Source organism: Pristiophorus japonicus, chromosome 12 (assembly GCF_044704955.1).
Source record: "Pristiophorus japonicus isolate sPriJap1 chromosome 12, sPriJap1.hap1, whole genome shotgun sequence".
NCBI lineage: Eukaryota > Metazoa > Chordata > Chondrichthyes > Pristiophoridae > Pristiophorus > Pristiophorus japonicus.
Genome location: NC_091988.1, coordinates 71,549,324 through 71,575,010, shown reverse-complemented (window position 1 = coordinate 71,575,010; position 25,687 = coordinate 71,549,324). Strand labels below are relative to the sequence as shown.

The window sequence follows — 25,687 nt, the reverse complement described above, 5'->3', positions numbered from 1 at the left end:
GAGGAACTGGAGCGGTACTTCGGCCCAGTTTCTCCGTGTTCCCCGGTGTCTGGGGCGGAGGGGGAATCCCTTCCACTGCCGCTTCCTGACCCATCTGTACAAGAAAAAAGAGCCCAGGGCAGACTCCTCTGCCGACGATCCTGGGGGTGGGATCGGGGCAGAGCCAGGGCCGGATGGAGCGGCCGGGCTGTTTGCCGTACCACGTGCAATCGATGGACCGGCTGCTGGCGGCGACCTCCCGAGTGGGTCGGGGACTTGGTGGAGGATGCGGGAGAAGATCTGGAGTCCATCACCAGTGAGGTGGTGGATCTCCTCGTGTCCGCCGCTGAGTCCCCCCTCATTCCTGCAAAGGAATCCAAGACTTTATGGTCCAAAGCCAGTGTCGTCGCAACCGAGTCCATCTGGCCCTGGACAAATGGTCCGAGCTGGCGCTGCTCATCAGGTCCGTCCGCGCCGCCGCTAAAACCTTGGCCGCGGGCGGGCCCTTGTCAAAACTACAAAACCTTGAGCTGCGCCGGCTCAAAATGTTCCTCACTGGGTTGCTGAGGGGGTGGAGGTCAACAAACGACTCCACTCCCCCCTCTCCCCCTCCCCGCCAAAATAGGTTAAGTTAGAGGTTGCACTATGCTTTTGTCATGAAGATAACCATAGCCAGCCTCAACATCAATGGCGGCAGAGAGGCACACCGTAGATTTAATAATTTTCTGCTCCTGCGGGAGGGGAATGCGGTGTGCTTCTTGCAAGAAACCCACACCGTTCCGGGAGATGAGGCCACGTGGCTCCTGGAATGGCAAGGAGAGGTCTGCATGAGCCACCTCACCGCCACTTCTTGTGGGGTGGCTATCTTGTTGGCCCCACATTTTCAGCCGGAGATCTTGGGGGTCGAGGAGCCTGTGCCAGGCCACTTGCTGCACGTCACGGTTCACCTGGGGGACGTGTCGCTCCATCTCGTGAACGTGTACGCCCCTCAGCCCAGCCCGCAGCAAACGCGCTTCTTTGAAGAAGTGTCCGCTCTTCTTAGCTCCATCGACGTCGGCGACTGCATTGTCCTCGGGGGGAGATTTTAACTGCACCCTCGAGGCAAGGGACCGCTCCGGTGCCCCGCAGAGCATGACGGCGATCGAGAAGTTGAGGAACCTGGTCGGGTCCTTCGACTTGGTGGACGTCTGGCGAAATCTCCATCCCGACTCCAGCGCCTTTACTTGGGTGAGGCCTGGAAGAGGATGGTCCAGAATCGATCGCCTTTATGTGTCTCGGGCGTACGTTTCCTGCATCCCGGCGGCTTCCATGCGGCCGCGCCGTGCTCGGACCACCACCTGGTGTGGGCGGAGCTCGCTTCACTCTGTGCGAGGATAGGGTCCGCGTACTGGCACTTTAACAACCAGCTGCTGGAGGACGAGCGGTTCCAGGACTCGTTCTGTCGTTTCTGGGCCGACTGGAGAAGGAAGCAGGGGGGCTTCCCCTCCTTGAGACTATGGTGGGACATGGGCAAGGCTCATGCCAAGAGTATGCGAGGGGGACAACCAAGAGGCGGGCGGTCAGGGTCGGGCTCCTAGAAAAAGAGGTGCTCGACCTGGAATCCCGTCTCGGTCAAGTCGTCCAGGACCCGGCCCTGCGGACAGTGTACGAAGCGAAGAAGGCCGTGCTGAAGGACCTGCAGTTCGTCGGGTCCCGAGACGCGTTCGTGAGGTCGCGGATCCGGTTCCTGCGGGATCTGGACCGCGGCTCCCCCTTCTTCTACTCGCTGGAAAAAAGACAGGGTGTCCGTAAGCAGCTCTTGACGCTGCTGGCCGACGACGGCTCTCTCGTCTCGGATCCGGAGGGCGTCATCAACAGGGCCCAAGAATATTACGGGGCTCTGTTCTCTCCGGAGCCGTCCAGCGAGGAAGCGCGTAGAGTTTTGTGCGAGGACCTGCTGAGGGTCGGCCCGGAGAGCGCTGAAAATCTGGAAGCTCCGCTAAGCCTGGCGGAGCTGACCGGCGCCCTTGACTGGCTCTCGAGGGGAAAAGCCCCGGGGCTGGACGGGCTGACCGTGGAGTTCCACAGGGCGTACTGGGACGTCCTGGGGGGCAACTACGCGTGGGTCCTGGGGGAAAGTCTGGCGACCGGGGAGATACCCCTCTCTTGGCGCAGGGCAGTCATCATCCTGCTGCCAAAGAAGGGCGATCTCATGCTACTTAAGAACTGCCGCCCGGTCTCCCTCCTCAGCACGGATGACAAAATCTTCGCCAGAGTGATGTCTGTTCGCCTTGGCGCCGTGCTGGACCACATGATCCACCCCGACCAGTCCTACACGGTCCCGGGCCGGACAATCCACGATAACATCCATCTGGTCTGGGACCTGATCCATCATTCCCAGGAGGCTGGTCTGTCAGTCGCCTTCCTATCCCTCGACCAAGAGAAGGCATTCGACAGGGTGGATCACGACTATCTGCTCGGAACTCTGCGCGCTTTCGGGTTTGGGACACTTTTCGTCGCCTGGATCCAACTTTTGTACGCCTCCACGGAGTGTCTGATTAAGGTTAACGGGTCTTTGACGGCGCCCCTTCGCTTTGGGAGAGGGGTGCGCCAGGGATGTCCCATGTCCGGCCAGTTATATGCCATCTGCGTGGAGCCTTTCCTGTGCCTCCTGTGGATGAGGTTGACGGGACTGGCTCTGCAAGGGCCGGGCGTGGAGGTCGTCCTCTCAGCTTACGCCGATGACGTGCTCCTCACGGTAGAGGATCCCGTTGACCTGTGGAGGATGCGTGAGTGCCAGGAGATTTACTCGGCCGCATCCACTGCCAGGATCAACTGGGAGAAATGTTCTGGACTCCTGGTGGGTCAGTGGTGGGTGGACTCCCTGCCGGAGGAGCTCAGGCCTTTTGCCTGGAGCACGACCCATCTCCTATATCTGGGAGTCTACCTTAGCCCTAACGAGGAAGCCTGGCCAGCGAACTGGCAAGAGCTGGAGGCCAAGGTCGCCGCTCGCTTAGGGCGCTGGACAAGACTGCTCCAAGTGCTGTCCTATAGGGTTCAAGCGTGAGTCATAAACCAGCTGGTGGCCGCTATGCTGTGGTACCGGCTGGTCACTTTGACCCCTCCCCCTGCGTTTGTCGCCAAGATACAGAAGAAGCTGGTGGACTTCTTCTGGAACAACAGGAAGCACTGGGTCTCTGCTGCGGCCTTGAGTCTCCCGCTTAGGGAGGGCGGTCAGTCGTTGGTGTGCGTCAGCACCAGTATGCGACTTTTCATCTTCAGTCCCTGCAGAGATACCTTTACGTCGTCCGCCAGCAGTACAGCCTCAACTACGAAACGCAGCTCCTGTTTGTGAGCCTGGGGGGGCGTCAGGACAGCCGTCCAGGGGCTGCCTGTATTTTACCAGGAACTCATCAGGGTCTGGAACAGAGTCTCCACCAAGCGCAACTCTCCACTGTCTGGAGTGGCGGCTGTCCTGCAGGAGCCGCTGCTCGAGAATCCGTACCTCCACGACCGAGGTTTTACATGGCAGGCAGACGAGAGGGCTGTGGCTGGTGAGGTGACCACGTCAGGGACCTGCTCGATGGCGGAGGAGCGGGCTGGATGGTGCCAGACATGCTGGCATGGTGCCTAAATTGGGCCAACGTCCGCCGTGTGGCCAATGCCATCGAGTCGCTAAAACCAGCTCTGGGCCCTGACTCCGTTAGGTGTGTCGAGGAGGCTCAAGCATGTGGGGAGATCCCATCCGAACTGACCCCGTCCGGACGGAATTCCTCATCGGCGCCAAGCCCCGAAACCTCTCTCGGGAGCCAGCGCCTCACAACTTGAGTCGCCCAAGGGAAATCCCCTCCGTGCCTTTCACTTCTACGCGGAGGGGTTTCCTGTACGGGCTGCTCCTGCACACTCTCCACCTTGCCATCCTCGTCTGCCGTCCGGTCACGCCATGGTGCACCATCTTGCCGTCCGGAGGAGGCGGGGGTCCCCGATGGAGTGCACTCTACGCGGGAGTCCTCCCACTATTTATTGGGGACTTGGCCTGGAGGGTGGTGCACGGAGCAGTCCCATGCAACAAATTTTTAAGTCGATTCACGGGCTCCCAGGCCACCTGCAATTTCTGCGGTCTGGAGGAGTCCGTGTCCCATGTTTTTACTGAATGTGTGAGGTTGCAGCCCCTGTTCCATTATTTAAAGGGGCTGCTCCTCAATTTCTGGTTGCACTTCAGTCCCACACTCCTGATCTTTGGGCACCCTGTGCGGAGGGGAGCGGGTAGGTCCGAAGGCCTCCTCGTAGGACTGCTCCTGGGCACGGCCAAGGGTGCCATCAGCCGGTCCAGGCAGCGGGCGGTCGAGGGGGTCGTTCAGCCCGACTGCCTGCCTCTCTTCCGTGCGTACATCCGTGCCAGGGTGTCCCTGGAGATGGAGCATGCGGTGTCCACCGGTACGCTCACAGCCTTTCGCGAGAGGTGGGCGTCGGAGGGACGAGAGTACAGCATCACCCCCAGCAACCAAATTTTAATTTGATTTTCTGTTTTAAAGTTTAATTTGATTTATTGCCGGGTTTTAGTGTCCCCCCAGTCAGGGGGCACGTGTGTGATTTGCCTCTCGGTGCCCTAATTAAAAAAAAACAAGAAAACAACACAAAAAAACCCAAAAAAGGGCTCTTGAAAAATGTTTAGAGTGTCCCCCCTCCTTTAATAAGGGGGCACTTGGATTCATTGTTTCTTGTTTTTGCAACAAAAGAGTTGTAGAGCTGTTGCATGGTGAGTGGCTTAGCCAGTCACGTGATGTTCACAAGACTAAATAAAACCCCAGCCAGTTGGGTTCAGGGGATCCACGATGAGGTATGCAATTGTTAACCTGGTGGATGAGCTGGTAGTGTGCAGTGTGATTGTTAAAGCTTTGTTAATAAACCAACTAGTTCTTAATAGCAATGTGTCGCTATAAATTCATAAGCAAAGAACCCATGAAGCAAATACATTATAGACTGGAATGGTTGTTTTTCAGACTGGTGAGAGGTATACAATGATATTCCCAGGGGGTCGATATTGGGAACACTGCTCTTTGTGAAATATATTAATGACCTGGACTTGGGTATACAGGGCACAGTTTCAAAGTTTGCAGTGAGGATGATAGTAACAGACTTCAGGAGGACAGAGACAGGCTGGGGAAATGGGCAGACATGCAGATTAAATTTAACACAGAGAAGTGTGAAGTGATACCTTTTGGTAGGAAGAATAAGGAGAGGCAATATAAACTAAATGCTACAATTTTAAAGGGGGTGCAGGAACGGAGAGATCTGGGGGTGTATGCACACAAATCTTTGAAAATGGCAGGACAAGTTGAGAAGGTTGTTGAAAAACATCCTTGGATTTATTAATAAAGACATGGAGTACAAAAGCAAGGAAGATGTGCCAAGTTATGCAAAACCTTCATAAATCACTTTATAAACAGAGGCTTAGAGTACAAAAGCAAGGAAGTTGTGCTGAACATTTATAAATCACTGGTTCGGCTCCAGCTGGAGCGTTGTGGACAATTCTGGGCACCGCACTGTAAGAAGGATGTCAAGGCCTTGGAGAGGGTGCAGAGGAGATTTACCGGAATGGTCCCAGGGGATGAGGAGAGAGTGGAGAAGCTGGGATTGTTCTCCATGGAGCAGAGAAGGTGAAGGGGAGATTCAATAAAGGTGTTCAAAATGATGAGGGGTTTCGATAGAGTAAATAAGGAGACACTGTTTCCAGTGGCAGGAGGGTCGGTAACCAGAGGACACAGATTGAAGATAATCGGCAAAAGAACCAGAGGGGGAGATGAGGAGAATTTGTTTGCACAGCGAGTTGTTGTGATCTGGAACGCGCTGCCTGAAAGGGCGGTGGGAGCAGATTCAATGGTAACTTTCAAAAGGGAATTGGATAAATAGTTTACAGGGAAAAAAGTTGAAGGGCTATTGGGAAAGACTAGGGGGTGGGGGCGGGGGGGGGGGAAGTGGGACTAATTGGATCGATCTTTCAAAGAGCTGGCACAGGCACGATGGGCTGAACAGCCTCCTTCTGAGCTGTAAGATTCAATGATTCTTTGCAGCCAGGTCTAGATCCACAGCAGGATCTGCCCCAGACACACCCCCGCAGGAGACCCAATGGCCTTGAAAGTGGATTGTAAGGTGGCTGATTTACAAGGCGCGGAACGAAGGGTCCAATATGGCGGGCTGCATGCCCTCGAAAGGAAGAGCACCGGCCGCCATATTGGTGAGGACTCCTCTGTAGACGTCCGTGGCGGGTGCCTGAGGCAGGCGTTAGGCCCCCAATTGGCCGATGCGAAGGGTTCTGATGCTCATGTTAAGCCCCCGGGCAACATCTGACTGCGGCCAATCGCAGCCCTTACCCTGTGCATGCTGCGCTCGGCTTCCTCGGGCACTTGGCCGAGCCGTGGGCCCTTAAAGGGGACAGCCGGTGAGGAAGGTGAGTTCGGACTGTTTCCGCTGACCTTAACGTGGAGCAGGACTGGGCTCCTCCCGGCTCTGCGCCAAAAAACACAGGTGGCCAATGCTTGACACCCCCCCCCCCAGACCTCAGCCGGCATCCGAGTCGGACAATCTCGCTGCATCCTTTCCCCCACCATCACCGACCCTCTCTACTCCCCCTCCCCCAGCTGCCTTTGTAGCCGCGAATGGCGCCTGAGGTTTGCCAGTAAGGCCGGCAGACCAATCAGGCGCGTGGAGCTGGTGCACTGGGTTTGGGCACGATCCCATTTCCAGGCCAAGATGTGGCTTGTGTTAAAGGGGTAGCATCTTGGCGCAGAGTTTTGTGGAGCAACTCCTCCCCTTCCTAACCTGGAGCGGTGATTATTCCCGGGGGATCTGCGGAGTGGGTCGGCGGTTAGGGAGTGGTATTTTCAGGCTGGGTTTGTCGGAAATAGCAAATAGCCAATGGGAATGGAAGGGCAAAGATGAAATGTCCATAGTCAATGTATTTAAGAACATAAGAATTAGGAGCAGGAGTCGGCCATTCGGCCCCTCGAGTCTGCTCTGCCATTCAATGAGATCATAGCTGATCTGCTACCTCAACTCCACTTTCCCGCCCGATCCCCATAACCCTTGATTCCCTTAATATCCATTCGGCCCATGTCTCCGCTCAAGTCTGTTTGATCCCCATGAACATATGAATCCACCAGCTGGCCTGGATGGTCCAGCCCAAGTTCTCGCAGATATTGATCTGGTTGAGGAAGTGTTCGCGCGCTGGCTTCTCCTCCTTCCCCACAGCCAGTGCTTCCCGCAGGTACTGGATGTCCTCCGTGCAGGTCAGCTCAGGGATCCCGGTCAACATCATCAGTGAGAAGAGGGTGATCAGGAGGCTGGAGTGGGTCCGGAGACTCATGTAGGCCTGGATGCAAATATCCTGTAGATCAAAGGGAAGAAGGTCAGAGCTGGGAGTTATTGGTTACCACAGCGGCCATACCAACTGCTGGCATGTATTCTACAGCACCTATATTGTGGAAAAACAGCCCAAGGCACTTCACAAAATCCCAGTTAGCCGGGGCTCAGTGGGTAACCTCTGAGTCAGAAGCTCGTGGGTCCAAGTCCCACTCCAGAGAGTTGAGCCCCATAATCCAGGCTGCACTGTCGGAGGGGCAGTACTGAGGGAGCGGTGCACTGTCGGAGGGGCAGTATTGAGAGAGCGCCGCACTGTCGGAGGGGTAGTACTGAGGGAGTGCTGCACTGTCGGAGGGTCAGTACTGAGGGAGTGCTGCACTGTCGGAGAGGCAGTACTGAGGGAGCGCCGCACTGTCGGAGGGGCAGTACTGAGGGAGCGCCGCACTGTCGGAGGGGCAGTACTGAGGGAGCGCCGCACTGTCGGAAGGGCAGTACTGAGGACCGCCGCACTGTCGGAGGGGCAGTACTGCGGGAGCGCTGCACTGCCAGATGGGCAGTACTGAGGGAGTGCTGCACTGCCGGAGGGGCAGTACTGAGGGAACACTTGCACTGTCGGAGGAGCAGTACTGAGGGAGAGCTGCACTATCGGAGCGGCAGTACAGAGGGAGTGCTGCAGATTAAGAGTCAACCACATTGGTGTGGGACTGGAGTCACATATAGGCCCAGACCAGGTAAAGACGGCAGGTTTCCTTCCTTAAATGGACATCAGTGAACCTGTTGGGATTTTACGACAATCCAACAGCTTTATGGTCACTTTTATCTGGTGCCGGACCACAATTCATCAAATTTATTCAATTCGCTTTCCCAACTTGTCCAGTCACAGAACCAAGGGGCTTCCGTTCCCAGGTGTGATGGGATGCTTAGTCACAGACGTTTGGTTTTAAGAAGGGCTTTAAAGAAGGAGACTGAGGCAGAGAACGGTTTATGGAGGGAATTCACTAATGTGACTCCCTGAAATCATTGAACCATTTTGGTTCGAATGATCATAATGACCTCTATCAGGTCACCCCTCAGCCTTCTCTTTTCAAGAGAAAAGAGCCCCAGCCGGTTCAGCCTTTCCTGATAACAGAACTGAGAGTTTATACCTATTATCCTTGCAAATCTTTCCTGCATCTTCTCCAGTGCCCCGATATCCCTTTTATAATATGGAGACCAGAGCTATGAACAGTAACTCCAAGTGCGGTCTAACCAAGGTTCTATACAAGTTTCACATCATTTCCCTACTTTCAATTCTATCCCTCTAGAAATGAACCCCAGTGTTTTGTTTGCTTTGCTTATGGCCATATTAACCTGTGAGGTTACTTTCAGTGATTTGTGTATCTGTACCCCAGATCACTCTGCTCCCACAGATCCCTTTGCTCCTCCACCCTATTCAGACTCTTATTTTCCACGGGACATGTGACCTCCGTATTCCTCCTACCAAAATGCACCACTTCACACTTATCAATATTCATTTGCCAATTACACACCCATTCTGCGAGTTTATTAATGTCCTCCTGTATCATGTCGCAGTCCTTCTCTGTATTAACTACACCACCCAATTTGACATTGTCTGCAAGTTTTGGAATTGTACTTGCGACCCCCAAGCCCACTGCCATGTCTCAGCCTGTGCTGGAGACCAGGGCGCACGCTGTAGGTGCTGCGCTGGTCTGCGTGTGTGTGTGGAGGGTCTTGCCCATCATGCTGCGTGCAGTCACGGGTCCCCGGAGCCACGCTCTCACCTTGAACCTCTGGAAGTAAAGGCTGGGTCGTTTGCTCACTCGTCCCATCACAAACAGGAAGTCCGGGGTCAGGACAAAGGGGACACGCTCCCGGTTTACACCCAGAATCCGCTTGGTGTTGCCCAGAATGTGACCGAAATCAATGTGGAATAAGTTGCCTGTGGAAAGCGATAAGAGAAAGAGGAGGTCAGATTGTCCACACCCTGTGTAATGCATTTGCTTCATGGGTTCTTTGCTTAAGAATTCATAGCAACACATTGCTATTAAGAACTAGTTGGTTTATTAACAAAGGTTTAACAATCACACTACACATTACCAGCTCATTCACCAGGCTCACAACCACCTGCCTCATCGTGGATCCCCCGAACCCAACGGGCTGGGGTTTTATTGAGGCTTGTGGACATCACGTGACTGGCTAAGCCACTCCCAATTTAACAGCTCTACAACTATTTTAGTTGGCGTGAATTGAGGGTTGGCGTGGATTGGATTGAGGCGTGGATTGAGGGTTGGTTGGCTGACGGGAGGTGGAGAGTCGGAATGGGCGAGTCTTTTTCGGGGTGGCGGGCAGTGCCAGTGGGATGCCGCGGGGATCAGTGCTTGGGCCCCAGCTATTCACAATATATATATAAATGATTTGGATGAGATAACCAAATGTAGTATTTCCAAGTTTGCTGACGGCACAAAACTGGGTGGGATTGAAAGTTGTGAGGAGGATGCAAGGACATTGCAGGACGATTTGGATAGGTTGAGTAAGTGGGCAAACACATGGCAGATGCAATATAATGTGGATAAATGTGAAGTTATCCACTTTGGTAGGAAAAACATAAGGACAGAGTATTAGTTAAATGGCGATGGCTTGGGAAGTGTCGATGTACAGAGGGACCTGGGTGTCCTTGTACACCAGTCATTGAAAGCAAACATGCAGGTGCAGCAAGCAGTTAGGAAGGCAAATGGTATGTTGGCCTTCATTGCAAGAGGATTTGGTACAGGAGCAAGGATGTCTTACTACAGTTATACAGGGCCTTGGTGAGACCGCACATGTGTGCAGTTTTGGTCTCCTTACCTAAGAAAGGAAATACTTGCCATAGAGGGAGTGCAGCGAAGGTTCACCAGACTGATTCCTCAAATGGCAGGACTGTCGTATGCGGAGAGATTGGGTCGACTGGGCCTGTATTCTCTAGAGTTGAGAAGAATGAGAGGGGATCGCATTGAAATTCTGACTGGGTTGGATAGACTGGACACGGGGAGGATGTTTCCCCTGGCTGGGAAGTCTAGAACAAGGGGTCACTGTCTCAGGATACAGGGTAGGAAATTTAGGACCGAGAGGAGGAGAAATTTTTTCACTCAGAAGGTGGTGAATCTGTGGAATTCTCTACCACAGAAGGCTGTGGAGGCCAAGTCACTGAATATATTTAAGAGGGAGATAGATAGATTTCTGGACAAAAAAGACATCAAGGGGTATGGGGAAAAACCAGGAATATGGTGTTGAGATAAAGGATCAGCCATGATCATACTGAATGGCGGTGCAGACTCAAAGGGCCGAATGGCCTACTACTGCTCCTATTTTCTATGTTTCTATGTTAAGCAGAACATAATATCAAGTGTCCCCTTTTGGCAAGTGCACCAGAACCAACAAATTAACAAAGAAACTTGAATGGAAACTTAAATCAGTCAAATTAAAATTTGGTTGGTGGGGGTGATGATGCACTCCAGTCCCTCCGGTGTCCACCTCTAGCGGAAGGCCGCGAGCGTACGGGTGGACACCGCGTGCTCCATCTCCAGCGACACCCTGGCTCGGATGTAACCGTGGAAGAGATGCAGGCAGTCAGGCTGAACGACCCCCTTGACCGCCCGCTGCCTGGACCGGCTGATGGCCACCTTGGCCGTGCCCAGGAGCAGTCCTAAGAGGGGGCCTTCCGACCTGGCCGCTCCCCTCCGCACAAGGTGCCCAAAGATCAGGAGTGTGGGACTGAAGTGCAACCAGAATTTGAGGAGCAGCCCCTTCAAATAATGGAACAGGGGCTGTAACCTCACACATTCGACATAGACATCGAACACGGACTCCTCCAGACCGCAGAAATTGCAGGCGGCCTGGGAGTCCGTGAACCGACTTAAAAAGACTACTCCGTGCAACACCCTCCAGGTCAAGTCCCCAATAAATAAAGGGAGGACTCCCGCATAGAGAGCACTCCATCGGGGACCCCCGCCTCCTCTGGCCGGCAAGATGGTACGCCATGGCGTGACCGGACGGCAGACGAGGATGGCAAGGTGGAGAGTGTGCAAGAGCAGCCCGTACAAGAATCCCCTCCGCGCAGAGCTGAAAGGCACGGAGGGGATTTCCCGGAGGAGGCTCAAGTTGTGAGGTGCTGGCTCCTGAGGGAGGTTTCGGGGCTTGGCGCCAATGAGGAATTCCGTCCGGACGGGGATCAGTTTGGATGGGATCACCCCACGTGCTTGAGCCTCCTCAACACACCTAATGGAGTCAGGGCCCAGTGCTGTTTTTAGGTGGGTCGGTGGGGGGTATATGGGGAGAAGGTGGGCCACTGTCACAATACGATTAGTCCCATTACATTTCCACATTACAACAGTGACTACACGCCAAAAGTACTTCATTGGCTGTAAAGCACTTTGAGACATCTGATGGTTGTGAAAGATGCCATAGAAATGCAAGTCTTTCCTTCTACTGCAGGAGTGAGAACAGCTGGCTTAGGGAGTATCGCCTCTGGCACTGCCCCCCTCCCCTTCCACCTACCCGCCAGTAACAAAAGCCCAAATGGAAGTTCCTCTCCCTTCAGAAGGGAAAGAGGACAGTCCCAGGAACCAGAGGCTGCGGCCTTATCCTGAGGCTGGTCTCTCGGTGAAGTCATGGCAAGACATACGACTGTGGACCTTTCCCATGTGGCAAGCACAATGTTCACTCGTCTCTGTAACATGCGAGTGATTGGGGATTCCAGAGCCACACACACGTTTGGGGACTCAACCTAGCAACTTTAGAAACTCCTGGATCAAGAAAGCTGATGCAATGTTGGCCTTTATCTTACTAGAGGGAGGAAGTGATGCTTCAGTTGTACAGAGCTCTGCTCAGACCCGATCTGGAGTAACTGGGTTCAATTCTGGGCCCCGCCCCTCAGGGAGGATATATCGGCCTCGGAGGGGGAGCAGCACAGATTCACCAGAATGATACCAGGGCTAAAGGGGTTAAATTATGAGGACAGGTTGTGCAGGCTAGGCTTGTGTTCCCTCAAGTGAAGAATTTTAAGGAGTGATCTGATTGTGGTGTTAGTATCAGAGAATGGTTACAGCACTGAAGGAGATCATTCGGGCCGTCGAGCCCGTGTTAAAAATGTTAAAAGGATTCAACAGGGGAGAGAGAGAGAGAGAGAAACTATTTCCTTTGGTGGGGGGAAGTCGAGAACTGTTATGTATTAATGCTTGGGGGTCACCAGACACCAGAGGGCGCCGCGGCCGGAGGTCATTGGGCTGTACGCATGTGGCATGTGTGCTTGGTCACTTGTATATAAGCTGGGTGTCTTTGTCACGCAGGCACTCTCGGGCTGGAATAAAGATGGATCAAGTTGCACCTGAGTGAGTTTACAGTAACCAGACTCTTGAGTCATTACAATTGGTGACGAGGTAATTTAAAAACCTTCGCATGCACAATGGCCATGGTTGGAATCCTGGAGAGATTCGTTGAGGGCGAGGATTGGGCGGATTTTGTCGACCGCCTGGATCAGTATTTTGTGGCCAACGGCATGGAGGCAGAGGCCTACGCAGTTAAGCGCAGGGCAGTTCTCCTCACTGTTTGTGGTCCGAAAATTTACGGCCTCATGAAGAATCTTCTCTCGCCTATTCGTCCGGCGGAAAAAGGGTACGAGGAATTGTGTACGTTGGTGGGTAACCATCTGAAGCCACAAGAGGGGATCATAACGAGCATGGTGGATAGAGGTGTACCGATGGATGTGGTGTATTTAGATTTCCAAAAGGCATTCGATAAGGTGCCACACAAAAGGTTACTGCAGAAGATAAAGGTACGCGGAGTCAGAGGAAATGTATTAGCATGGATAGAGAATTGGCTGGCTAACAGAAAGCAGAGTCGGGATAAATGGGTCCTTTTCGGGTTGGAAATCGGTGGTTAGTGGTGTGCCACAGGGATCGATGCTGAGACCACAACTGTTTACAATATACATAGATGATCTGGAAGAGGGGACAGAGTGTAGTGTAACAAAATTTGCAGATGACACAAAGATTAGTGGGAAAGCGGGTTGTGTAGAGGACACAGAGAGGCTGCAAAGAGATTTAGATAGGTTAAGCGAATGGGCTAAGGTTTGGCAGATGGAATACAATGTCGGAAAATGTGAGGTCATCCACCTTGGGAAAAAAAACAGTAAAAGGGAATATTATTTGAATGGGGAGAAATTACAACATGCTGCGGTGCAGAGGGACCTGGGGGTCCTTGTGCATGAATCCCAAAAAGTTAGTTTGCAGGTGAAGCAGGTAATCAGGAAGGCGAATGGAATGTTGGCCTTCATTGCGAGAGGGATGGAGTACAAAAGCAGGGAGGTCCTGCTGCAACTATACAGGGTATTGGTGAGGCCACACCTGGAGTATTGCGTGCAGTTTTGGTCACCTTACTTAAGGAAGGATATACTAGCTTTGGAGGGGGTACAGAGACGATTCACTCGGCTGATTCCGGAGATGAGGGGGTTACCTTATGATGATAGATTGAGTAGACTGGGTCTTTACTCGTTGGAGTTCAGAAGGATGAGGGGTAATCTTATAGAAACATTTAAAATAATGAAAGGGATAAACAAGATAGAGGCGGAGAGGTTGTTTCCATTGGTCGGGGAGACTAGAACTAGGGGCACGGCCTCAAAATACAGGGGAGCCAATTTAAAACCGAGTTGAGAAAGAATTTCTTCTCCCAGAGGGTTGTGAATCTGTGGAATTCTCTGCCCAAGGAAGCAGTTGAGGCTGGCTCATTGAATGTTTTCAAATCACAGATAGATAGATTTTTAACCAATAAGGGAATTAAGGGTTACGGGGAGCGGGCGGGTAAGTGGAGCTGAGTCCACGGCCAGATCAGCCATGATCTTGTTGAGTGGCGGAGCAGGCTCGAGGGGCTAGATGACCTACTCCTGTTCCTAATTCTTATGTTCTATATCACACTACCGTTTCTACACGCATGTTCGTGCTGAGGGCCAGGTCGTGTCGGGATTTGTCGCCGACCAGCAACTTCTTGCTGAGCCGTGTAAGTTCGGGAACATGCTGGAAGACATGCTGCGTGACGTCTTCGTGATAGGCATCAGCCATGATGTGATCCTCAGGAAGCTGTTGGCTGCAGAGACGCTGGATTTGAAAAAGGCCATTGCGACTGCCCAGGCATGCATGACGACGGATGAGGCAAATATCATCAACGAGTCGGAGTTCCACAGCAAGTACTGTAAACAAGATGGCATCATTTTCGGGCAGAGCTGCTTATGTGAAACCTGCCGCTACTCAGAGCCCGCCAACTGGTTCGAACATCTCGGTCAATGATCCAGTTTATGTACTGAACTATGGTCAAGGCCCAAAGTGGATCGCCGGCACTGTTACAGCCAAGGAGGGTAACAGAGTGTTTATTGTCGAGCTCAAGAATGGGCAAACATGCAGGAAACACCTTGACCAGGTTAAACTGCGGCACACGGATGAACTGGAACCGAGTGAGGAAGATGCAGTCAGTGACCAACCAACCATTGTTTACTCATCACAGGACCTTGCTGACATTACTGACTCTGAACCTTCAGTCTCTGATGTGGTCATGACCACTCCCATCAGATCGGCTACTCAGCCCTCAGTCTCAACGGACTCAGAATGCTCGCCCAGAGCAAGAGTTGAACTGAGACGATCAACTCGTGAGAGGAAAGCCCCAGGCCATCTTAATTTGTAAAAAGACTGTTGTTAAGATTTTAAAAGGGGGATGTTGTTATGTATTAATGCTTGGGGGTCACCAGACACCAGAGGGTGCCGCGGTCAGAGGTCATCAGGCTGTACGCATGTGGCACGTGTGCTTGGCCACCTGTATATAAGCTGGGTGTCTTTGTCAAACTGGCACTCTCGGGCTGGAATAAATATGGATCAGTTTACACCTGCAGGCACTCTCGGAATAAAGATGGATCAGGTTGCACCTGAGTGAGTTTACAGTAACCAGACTCTTGAGTCATTACAAAAACAAGGGGGCAAAACCTTAAAATTAGAGCCAGGCTGTTCAGGGGTGATGTCAGGAAACACTTCTTCACATAAAGGGTGGTGGATATCTGGAACTCTCTCCCCCAGAGGCTGTGAATGCCGGGGGGTCAATTGGAGCTTTCAAGGCTGAGATCGATGGGTTTTTGTTGGGGCAGGGTATCGAAGGATTCGGTACAAAGGCAGATAAATGGGGTCGAGGTGCAGATCAGCCCTGACCTCATTAAATGGCGGTGCAGGCTCGAGGGACTGAATGGCCTCCCCCTGTTCCTAATGATGAAACTGTGCTCCTCTCTTGCGCGCAGGTCAGAGGTCGTACCTTGCTCTGTTATCATGATGTTGTCGTTGTGCCGATCCCCAATTCCGAGAACATAGGTAGCGACGCAGTATCCCGCGCAGGAAGTGACGAAAGTCTCCATCGCCTGGTAATACTGGAGAGCACAGAGCACACGGTTAGTGGCCAGACGCACTAAGCTGCACCGCTAGATTCCACCTCGCGACTGGTATGCTAAGGGTTAATTAACGCTCCCTCCGAAGCCTGGGCTGGAGGGTGGGGGGTGGGGGTGTGATGGGGAGGGGGCAGGGGTATGTGAGGGTCGGTGGTGCAATGCTACACCTGGTCTGTTGGACAGTCGGAGGGGCAGTACTGAGGGAGCCCCGCACTGTCGGAGGGGCAGTACTGAGGGAGTGCCACACTGTCGGAGGGGCAGTACTGAGGGAGCCCCGCACTGTCGGAGGGGCAGTACTGAGGGAGCGCCGCACTGTCGGAGGGGCAGTACTGAGGGAGCGCCGCACTGTCGGAGGGGCAGTACTGAGGGAGCCCCGCACTGTCGGAGGGGCAGTACTGAGGGAGCGCCGCACTGTCGGAGGGGCAGTACTGAGGGAGCGCCGCACTGTCGGAGGGGCAGTAGTGAGGGAGTGCTGCACTGTCGGAGGTGCCGTCTCTCAGATAAGAAGTTAAACCGAGGACCTAACCCGAGGAAGGACACTCTTGCTATTGAGGGAGTGCAGCGAAGGTTCACCAGACTGATTCCCGGGATGGCGGGACTGACCTATCAAGAAAGACTGGATCAACTGGGCTTGTATTCACTGGAGTTCAGAAGAATGAGAGGGGACCTCATAGAAACGTTTAAAATTCTGATGGGTTTAGACAGGTTGGATGCAGGAAGAATGTTCCCAATGTTGGGGAAGTCCAGAACCAGGGGTCACAGTCTAAGGATAAGGGGTAAGCCATTTAGGACCGAGATGAGGAGAAACTTCTTCACCCAGAGAGTGGTGAACCTATGGATTTCTCTACCACAGAAAGTTGTTGAGGCCAATTCACTAAATATATTCAAAAAGGAGTTAGATGAAGTCCTTACTACTAGGGGGATCAAGGGGTATGGCGAGAAAGCAGGAATGGGGTACTGAAGTTGCATGTTCAGCCATGAACTCATTGAATGGCGGTGCAGGCTAGAAGGGCCGAATGGCCTACTCCTGCACCTATTTTCTATGTTTCTATGTTTCTATGACCCATCTTGTAGGAACTAGTTATTCGACCCAAAAATAGGGATTTCATTCTTAAGAAACAAAGAAGGATAATAAATTGAAGAGAAGCAGTTGGGTGCTGACTACAGGAATGTCAGCGAGGTCAGATAACAAACACAAGGACATTAAAGTGAGATGGGAAGACAGCACAGGATACTAGAATAAACAAGGCAATCCAAAGAAAAACTTAAAAGTTTGACAACAAGGAGCCAGGGAATCATAAAATGTCCTTAAAGAAATAAAACAGGACATTCCTCAGAAAGATAAGGGAACGGCATTGTTAACCAGGCGGGACGGGACGGTGAGGGTCGAGTTATAGATGGGACACACATGATTGACCCTAGGTAATCACCAGCCCACCAAAACAAAATATAAAAATTGGAGCCCAAGAAGGACACACAGACAGCGAGGAGCGAAGGCGTCCTCCAGGTGAAAATCAATGCTGGCTTAAGGCCTAACACCTTGATGTTGTCACAGCATGTCAGCGGTGTCTCAGTGGGCAGCATCTCGCCTCCGAGTCAGAGGTTTGTGGGTTCAATCCCACTCCAGGGATTTCAGCACATAAAGCTAGGCTGACACTCCAGTGCAGTGCTGAGGGAGCGCTGCACCTTTGGAGGGGCAGTACTGAGGGAGCCCCGCACTGTCGGAGGGGCTGTACTGAGGGAGCGCTGCACTGTCGGAGGGGCTGTACTGAGGGAGCCCCGCACCGTCGGAGGGGCTGTTCTGAGGGAGCGCTGCACCGTCAGAGGGGCTGTACTGAGGGAGCGCTGCACTGTCGGAGGGGCTGTACTGAGGGAGCGCTGCACCGTCGGAGGGGCTGTACTGAGGGAGTGCTGCACTGTCTCAGGGGCAGTACTGAGGGAGCACTGCACTGTCAGAGGTGTCGTTTTTCAGATAAGACGTTAAATGGAGGCCCCGTCTGTTCTTTCAAGTGGATGTAAAAGATCCCGCGGCACTATTTTGAAGAAGAGCAGGGTAGCTAACCCTGGTGTTCTGGCCAATAGTTATCCGCGTGCATAATTGGCAGCCTGAATGGAGTCACCGGCAGCATGCCCTCCCCTTTAAGGGTGGCCACGCCGCCCATCCAAAAAAAGCTGTCGGGGGCACCGCCGCTCCGGCGAGGAAATTCCGCATGGGGCAATGTCCTGCGGAGGCAAGTTCCGAAAGGAGGGGTCGCTGTTGGTCGGTAAGGGGTTGGCGTGTGCACCACGTGGCAGGAGAACGGGCGGGATGATCACGTATACCGCTCCAAAACTAAAGGCAATATACAAAATGGCGGCCCCTCCACGCCGACCAAGCGGTGATTCCTGACTGATTTATAGAAAGTTCCGTGGATAGACTGGAGAAGCTGGGGTTGTTCTCTCTGCAGCAGAGAAGGTTGAGAGGAGATTTGATCGAGGTGTTCAAAATCATGAGGGGTCTGGACAGAGTAGATAGAGAGAAACTGTTCCCCATTGGCGGAAGGGTCGAGATCCAGAGGACACAGATTTAAGGGGATTGGCAAAAGAACCAAAGGTGATGTAAGAAAAAACTTTTTTACACAGCAATGTTTTAAATCTGGAATGGTCTGCCTGAGAAGGTGGTGAAGGCAGACTCAATCACTGCTTACAAAAGGGAATTGGATCAGTATAGAATCATGGAATGGTTACAACACAGAAGGAGGCCATTCGGCCTGTCGAGCCTGTGCTGGCTCTCTGTAAGAGCACGTCAGCTAGTCTCACTCCTCCGCCCTTTCTGTGTAGCCCTGCAATTTTTTTCCCTTCAGGTTAATTATCCAAGTCCCTTTTGAAAGCCACAATTGAGTCTGCCTCCATCACCCTTTCAGGTAGTGAATTCCAAATCCTAACCACTCCCTGCGTAAAAAGTTTCAGCGGTCAGCATTCATATACGAGTATCCCACAGCAGGGCATAATTTCATGACTACAGTGATTTAGAAAATCTCAGGAACTGGTAGGAAATATAGCTAGAAACTTCTCACTAATTTATCTTTCCTTCTCCCCCGAAGGCACTGATTCTTTGTTATGGCATGTTTCCATGGGTACTAGGCTTCCTTCGGTACCTGGTCAAAATAGCCATTCTTATTTTTTTGGTAGACCATTCAACCATGGGGATATCATAACCAAGCCCAATCCTGCCCTTTCTCTCTCTCTCATACACACACACACTTACATTATTTCTGCACGAGGCCGAGTAGATAGCAATCAAAAACAGGACCAATAGCTCAATATTCCCTCCCAAACCCAGGAATGCAAAGGCCAATTGTAGGCCTCATTACTGAACTAGTTAAAATCAGCTAACTCAACGCTAACCGGGAATCCAACCAACAATACCGTTTGTCTATATACTTCAACTACTGTATGGAATTTGGATGAACTGCGAGCCATTCGGGGAAACCAATCTTTATCCCAGAAATAGAAAGCCCACTGGTTTGACCATAATTCCCAGAATGGGTCGTTTCTTATAGATTATCACAACTGTCCTATATTATACAGTACTTATAAAATAATCATCTGAAAGGCCACAGTTCAGAGACTGTTTGTGAAAACATTTAGTTCCCACCAGTCTGATTGGCTTCCTATCATCACAGTCCTCAGCAGGTCAACCAATCTCAGGCATGTGTACATTTAGGCATGTGTTTGCCTCCAGAGTCAGTTTTTAATTTGTACAAATTTCGAAGAATGATGCATCAGTTTAAAGAACATTTCTTCGTATCTGAAGGAAAATAATTTGCAGGGCTATGGGAAAAGGGTGGGGGAGTGGGACTGGCTGAGGTGCTCTTGCAGAGAGTTGGCACGGACTCGACGGGCCGAATGGCCTCCTTCCGTGCTGTAACCATTCGATGATTCTATGATGAAGTCAGGAGTGTGATGAAATACTCTCCACTTACCTGGATGAGTGCAGCTCCAACAACACTCAAGAAGCTCGACATCATCCAGGACAAAGCAGCCCACTTGATCGGCACCCCATCCACCACCTTAAACATTCACTCCCTCCACCACCGGTGCACCGTGGCTGCAGTGTGCACCATCTACAAGATGCACTGCAGCAACTCGCCAAGTCTTCTTCGGCAGCACCTCCCAAACCTGCGAGCTCCACCACCTAGAAGGTGAAGGGCAGCAGGTGCATGGGAACACCACCACCTCCACGTTCCCCTCCAACTCACACATCATCCTGACTTGGAAATATATCGCCGCTGGTCAGAATCCTGGAACTCCCTCCCTAACAGCGCTGTGAGAACACTTTACCACATGGACTGCAGCGGTTCAAGAAGGCTCACCACCACCTTCTCAAGGGCAATTAGGGATGGGCAATAAATGCCAGCCTTGTCAGCGATGCCCACATCCCAGGAACGAATAAAAAAAATCAAACAGCCTGTTTCCCATCTCTGATATTTTTGTAACTAATAAACAAAGGTGTCTAAAGAATTTTTTTTTTAACTGTTTGAATGCTCGCTATGATTTTTTCTCTGGAGTTTTTGCTCGTAGCAGTGTCCTGGAGATTAACCTTTAATCTGGGGACTCCACCCCATCCGTACCCTTTCCCTCCCCACCCACTCTTCAAGTGGAAGCCCCACCTTTCCAGTGACGCCCACCAGACCTTGGGACAAGTCTTTGGGAGACCATAGGGTCAGGGCTGGTCTCACGGGTGGGTGAGGTGGGTGGGCGCCCAGGGCACCGTGGTCAAGAGGGTCTGAAATTAACAGCATCGACCTCGGCAAAGAACTTAGCGATCTCCAAAGTCTGCTTCCAACGGACTGCAGAACTCCGAGAGAGCAATCGTCAAGTATCAGGAGCAAGTTCCCCAACACATGGCTAGCACTCAGGATCCTGTCAACCCTGTCTGTATCGAAGGCGATGGATAGCACAAAATATCTTTGTGAAAAAAGTTATTAATTCGTTATTATTTATTAGTTTAGTGTTTAATTTAATGTCACTTAGCTATAACTTTATTTTTTATGGGCTATATCATTTATTATTTAAATTATAAAAAGACTCTCGAGATTACAGCTTTGTTGCTGAAACTTCCACGAACACTACCACAAACTTAAACTCTGAGAACGGGCGCCCGAATACAAGTTTGCCCAGGGTGCCATTCCCGAGGCCGGCCCTGGAAACATTCCGTGGGGAAATGAGGAAAAGAAGTGATCAAGACCTCACCAGGGACTCACCGCTTCCTCCACCTGGAGTTTGGATTTCAGCCAGTCGTATAAGGCGTCATTTTTAAATGCCCCGGTGTTCCCGCCCTTGCTCCGCTGTACAGTCGCGATGGTTGTCGCGTCCCTTACCACTTCGATCATCCCTGCAGGGTCGCACAAGGACACACAACTTTATCGAAAGGACTTGCATTTCTATAGCGCCTTTCACCACCTCGCGATGTCCCAAAGCGCTTTTCAGCCAATGAAGTGCTTTTAAAAAAAAGTGTCGTCACTATTGTAATGTCGGACATGTGGCAGCCAATTTGTGCACAGCAAGCTCCCACCAACAGCAATGTGATAATGATCAGAAGTTTTAGTGATGTTGGTTGAGGGATAAATATTGGCACCAGGACACCGGGGAGAACTCCCCTGCTCTTCTGGAAGACAGAGAGAGTGTGATGGGGGAGAGGGGGAGTGGGGAGTGAGACTCGGAGAGAAAGAGAGAGAGGGAGTGAGATGGAGTGAGAGAGAGGGGGAGTGATGCATGGAGAGAGAGAGAGAGAGTGAGACATGAAGAAAGAGAGAGGGAGTGACACATGGAGAGAGAGAGAGGGGGAGTGAGACATGGAGAGAGAGCGAGAGAGGGAGTGAGACATGGAGAGAGAGAGAGAGAGGGGGGAGTGAGATGGAGAGAGGGGGGAGTGAGAGGGAGAGAGGAGGGAGTGAGAGGGAGACACGGAGAGAGAGAGAGAGAGGGGGGGGAGAGAGGGGGGAGAGAGAGAGAGGGGGGAGTGAGAGGGAGAGAGAGGGAGTGAGACGGAGAGAGCGGGAGTGAGACGGAGAGAGCGGGAGTGAGACGGGGAGAGCGGGAGTGAGTCGGGGAGAGGGGAAGTGAAACAGGAAGAGAGAGGGAGAGACAGAGAGAGAGCAACGAGGAGAGAGACACGGAGAGAGAGAGGGACTGGGAGAGAGAGGGAGAGAGAGAGAGAGAGGGAGTTAGAGAGGGGGAGATAGAGAGGAGCGAGACAGGGTGCGTGAGACATGGAGGGAGACACTGGGAGAGAGGGAGGGGGAGTGTGTACCGATGTTATATCCAGTCGAGATACATCCATAAGGCACGAGGTTCAGATCGAGTGAGTTTTCTTGCCAGATAGAATCCATTATCACTAGAGTCTGCAAAAGAAATGAAGCAGGAGTTAGCCACACTGGGGCTGTGAAGCTGCCCACAATCCCCAGAGGCACAGAGGCAGGCCCTCAGAGCTGGCTCTGATCTCACTGATACCCCTGCATTGCTCTCGGTGTAGCAAGTCTGGGAGGGCGCGTGGTCCCTCCTCCCGGGAGGCCACAGGTTAGGGCAGATCTTGGCTCAGCCGGCGATGGCTTCCATGGCCAAATATCCTCACTGCCTGGGCTCACAGTGATGAACACCCCCGATACGCCCCCGAAACCCCGATATGCCCCCGAAACCCGATGCGCCCCCGAAACCCCGAACCCCGATACGCCCCCGAATATGATACGCCCCCTGAACCCCGATACACCCTCCCAAGCCCTGATACGCCCTCGAACCCCGATATGCCCCCAAACAGCTAGAAGTCGTGGTCCATATCGGGACATAGGTAAAATAAGGGATGAGGTCCTTCAGGAAGAATTCAGGGAGCTAGGAAGAAAATTAAAGGGTGGAACCTCAAAGCTAGTAATCTCCGGGTTACTACCGGTGCCACGTGCTAATGAGTATAAGAATAGAAGGATAGAGAGGATGAACACATGGCTGGAAAGTTGGTGTAGGAGGGAGGGCTTTAAATTCTTGAGGCATTGGGACCGCTTCTGGGGGAGATGGGATTCAACAGCGCCGGGACCAATATCCTCGTGGGGAGTTTTGCTAGTGCTGTTGGGGAGAGTTTAAACTAGCTTGACAGCGAGATGGGAACCTGAGAACAAATTCAAAATTGAAGGAAGTAAAGCTGAAATTGGATAGCAAGAATCTAGAAAGCGAATCTGTGAGACAGAGGAAAACATGGCTTAGTATGTAGTAAGCAAGGAGGTCTTCCTGTGCTGAATGGTATATACTTTAATGCAAGGAGTATAGCGAATAAGGTGGATGAGCTAAGAGCACAGATAGACACTTGGAGTATGACATTATAGCCATTACAGAAATATGGCTGAAAGAGGGGCAGGTTTGGCAGATCAATATTCCGGGCTAGAGGATTTTTAGACAAGATAGACAGGGGGGTAAAAAAGTGGTGGGGGGGGCGGTGGGGGGTGTTGCGGTCCTGATTAAAGAAACTATTACAGCAGTGAGGAGGGATGATATGTTAGAGGGATCATCAAATGAGGCCATATGGGTCGAATTGAAAAATAAAAAAGGGGCGATTACACTGCTGGGCGTGTATTATAGACTCCCAAACAGTGGGAGAGAGATAGAGGAGCAAATATGTAGGCAAATTGCTGTGAAGTCCAAAAACCATAGGGTAGTAATAGTAGGGGATTTTAACTATCCTAATATTGATTGGGACAAATTTAGTGTGAAGGGTATAGAGGGTGTGGAATTCTTGAAATGCATTCAAGAGAACTTTTTTAGTCAGTATGTAGCAAGCCCAACACGAGAGGGGGCGGTCTTGGATTTCGTTTTGGGGAATGAAGCTGGGCAGGTGGGAGGGGTATTAGTGGGAGAGCACTTGGGTGCCAGTGACCATAATTCAGTCAGATTCAAGTTAGTTATGGATAAGGACAAGAATAGGCCTGGAATAAAAGTTCCGAATTGGAGAAAAGCTAATTTTGCTAAGTTAAGGAGTGATTTGGCCATGGTGGGCTGGAAACAGCTACTTGTGGGTAAATCGGTGTCGGAACAGTGGGAGGCATTCAAGGAGGAGATCCGGAATGCTCAGGCCAAACATGTGGCCTTAAAGAAAAATGCTGGGAAAAATTATTCTAGAGCCCCCTGGATGTCTAGGGACTTACAGGGGAGGATTAAGGAAAAAAGGGACGTTTTTTGTCATATATCAATGACTAAATACTATAGAATCTTTAGAGGAATATAGAAAGTGAAGAGGCAAAATTAAAAAGTATATTATGAATGCTGAAAGAAAGCACAAGAAATTCTTGGTCAGTAAAATTAAGGAAAACCCTAAGATGTTCTTTAAATATATTAAGAGTAAGAGGGTAACTAAAGAAAGGGTAGGGCCTATTAGAGACCATGAGGGTAATCTTTGTGTGAAGGTAGAAGATGTTGGGAGGGTTCTTAACGAATACTTTGCATCTGTTTTTACAAAGGGGTAATGCAGATGCTGTTATCGAGGAGGAGTGCGATATTCTGGATGAAATAAATATAGTGAGAGAGGAAGTATTGAAGGGTTTAGCAGCTTTGAAAATAGATAAGTCCCCAGGCCCAGATGTTGAGCGAAGTAAAAGAGGAAATAGCAGAAGCCTTGACCATCATTTTCCAGTCCTCTTTTGATCTGGGCATGGTGCCGGAGGACTGGAGGACTGCTAATGTAGTACCCTTGTTTAAGAAGGGAGAAAGGGATAAGCCGAGTAATTACACCCTAACGTCAGTGGTGGGAAAATTATTGGAAAAAATCCTGAAAGACAGGATAAATCTGCATTTGGAAAGGCAAGAATTAATTAGTGACAGTCAGTACGGATTTGTTAAGGGAAGATCGTGTCTGACTAACCTGATTGAATTTTTTGAGGAGGTAACCAAGAAGGTCGATGAGGATAGTGCACAATGTAGTCTATATGGACTTTAGCAAAGCTTTTGATAAGGTCCCACATGGTAGACTGGTCATGAAGATTAATGCCAATGGAATACAGAGCAAAGTGGCAAGTTGGATCCAAAATTGTCTTGGAGGTAGGAAGCAAAGGGTAATGATTGATGGATGTTTTTGTGACTGGAAGGATGTTTCCAGTGAGGTTCCGCAGGGCTCAGTACTGGGTCCCTTGCTTTTTGTGGTATATATCAACGATTTAGATTTGAATATAGGGAGTATGATTAAGAAGTTTGCAGACGACACTAAAATTGGCTGTGTGGTTAATAATGAAGAGAAAATTCATGGGCTGCAGGAGGATATCAATCTACTGGTCAGGTGGGCAGAGCAGTGGCAAAAGGAATTTAATTCAGAGAAGTGTGAGGTGATGCACTTTGGAAGCGTTAATAAGGAAAGGGTATACACATTAAGCAGTAGGCCACTTAATAGTGTAGATGAACAAAGGGACCTTGAAGTGCTTGTCCACAGATCACTGAAAGTAGCAGGCCAGGTGGATAATGTGATTAAGAAGGCATACGGAATGCTTGCCTTTATTGGCCGAGGCATAGAATATAAGAGCAGGGAAGTTATGCTTAAATTGTATAATACATTTGGAAAGCAGTGACAGGATTGGTCCAAGTCAGCATGGATTTATGAAAGGGAAATCATGCTTGACAAATCTAGAATTTTTTGAGGATGGACAAGGAAGAACCAGTGGATGTGTATTTGGACTTTCAAAAGGCTTTTGACAAGGTCCCACACAAGCGATTAGTGTGAAAAATTAAAGCACATGGTATTGGGGGTAATGTATTGACGTGGATAGAAAACTGGTTGGCAGACAGGAAGCAGAGAGTTGGAATAAACGGGTCCTTTTCAGAATGGCAGGCAGTGACCAGTGGGGTGCCGCAGGGTTCAGTGCTGGGACCCCAGCTATTTACAATATACATCAATGATTTAGA

The 25,687-nt window shown here is 51.1% G+C and overlaps 1 protein-coding gene across 2 annotated transcripts in view; it reads right to left on the bottom strand.

Annotated features, from left to right (window-relative positions):
• Window positions 1-6,567: 6,567 nt before the first annotated feature.
• LOC139276941 (phosphatidylinositol 4,5-bisphosphate 3-kinase catalytic subunit gamma isoform) overlaps window positions 6,568-25,687 on the bottom strand; it is a 44,839-nt gene continuing 25,719 nt past the window's right edge. For both annotated transcript variants that reach the window (XM_070894937.1, XM_070894938.1), the window contains 5 exons: window positions 22,068-22,158; window positions 21,019-21,149; window positions 15,643-15,754; window positions 9,102-9,259; window positions 6,568-7,345 (listed from right to left, as the gene is read on the bottom strand). In XM_070894937.1, coding sequence (XP_070751038.1) covers window positions 7,082-7,345; window positions 9,102-9,259; window positions 15,643-15,754; window positions 21,019-21,149; window positions 22,068-22,158 — 756 coding nt within the window. In that variant the 3' untranslated portion in view covers window positions 6,568-7,081. The remainder of the gene's footprint in view (window positions 7,346-9,101; window positions 9,260-15,642; window positions 15,755-21,018; window positions 21,150-22,067; window positions 22,159-25,687) is intronic.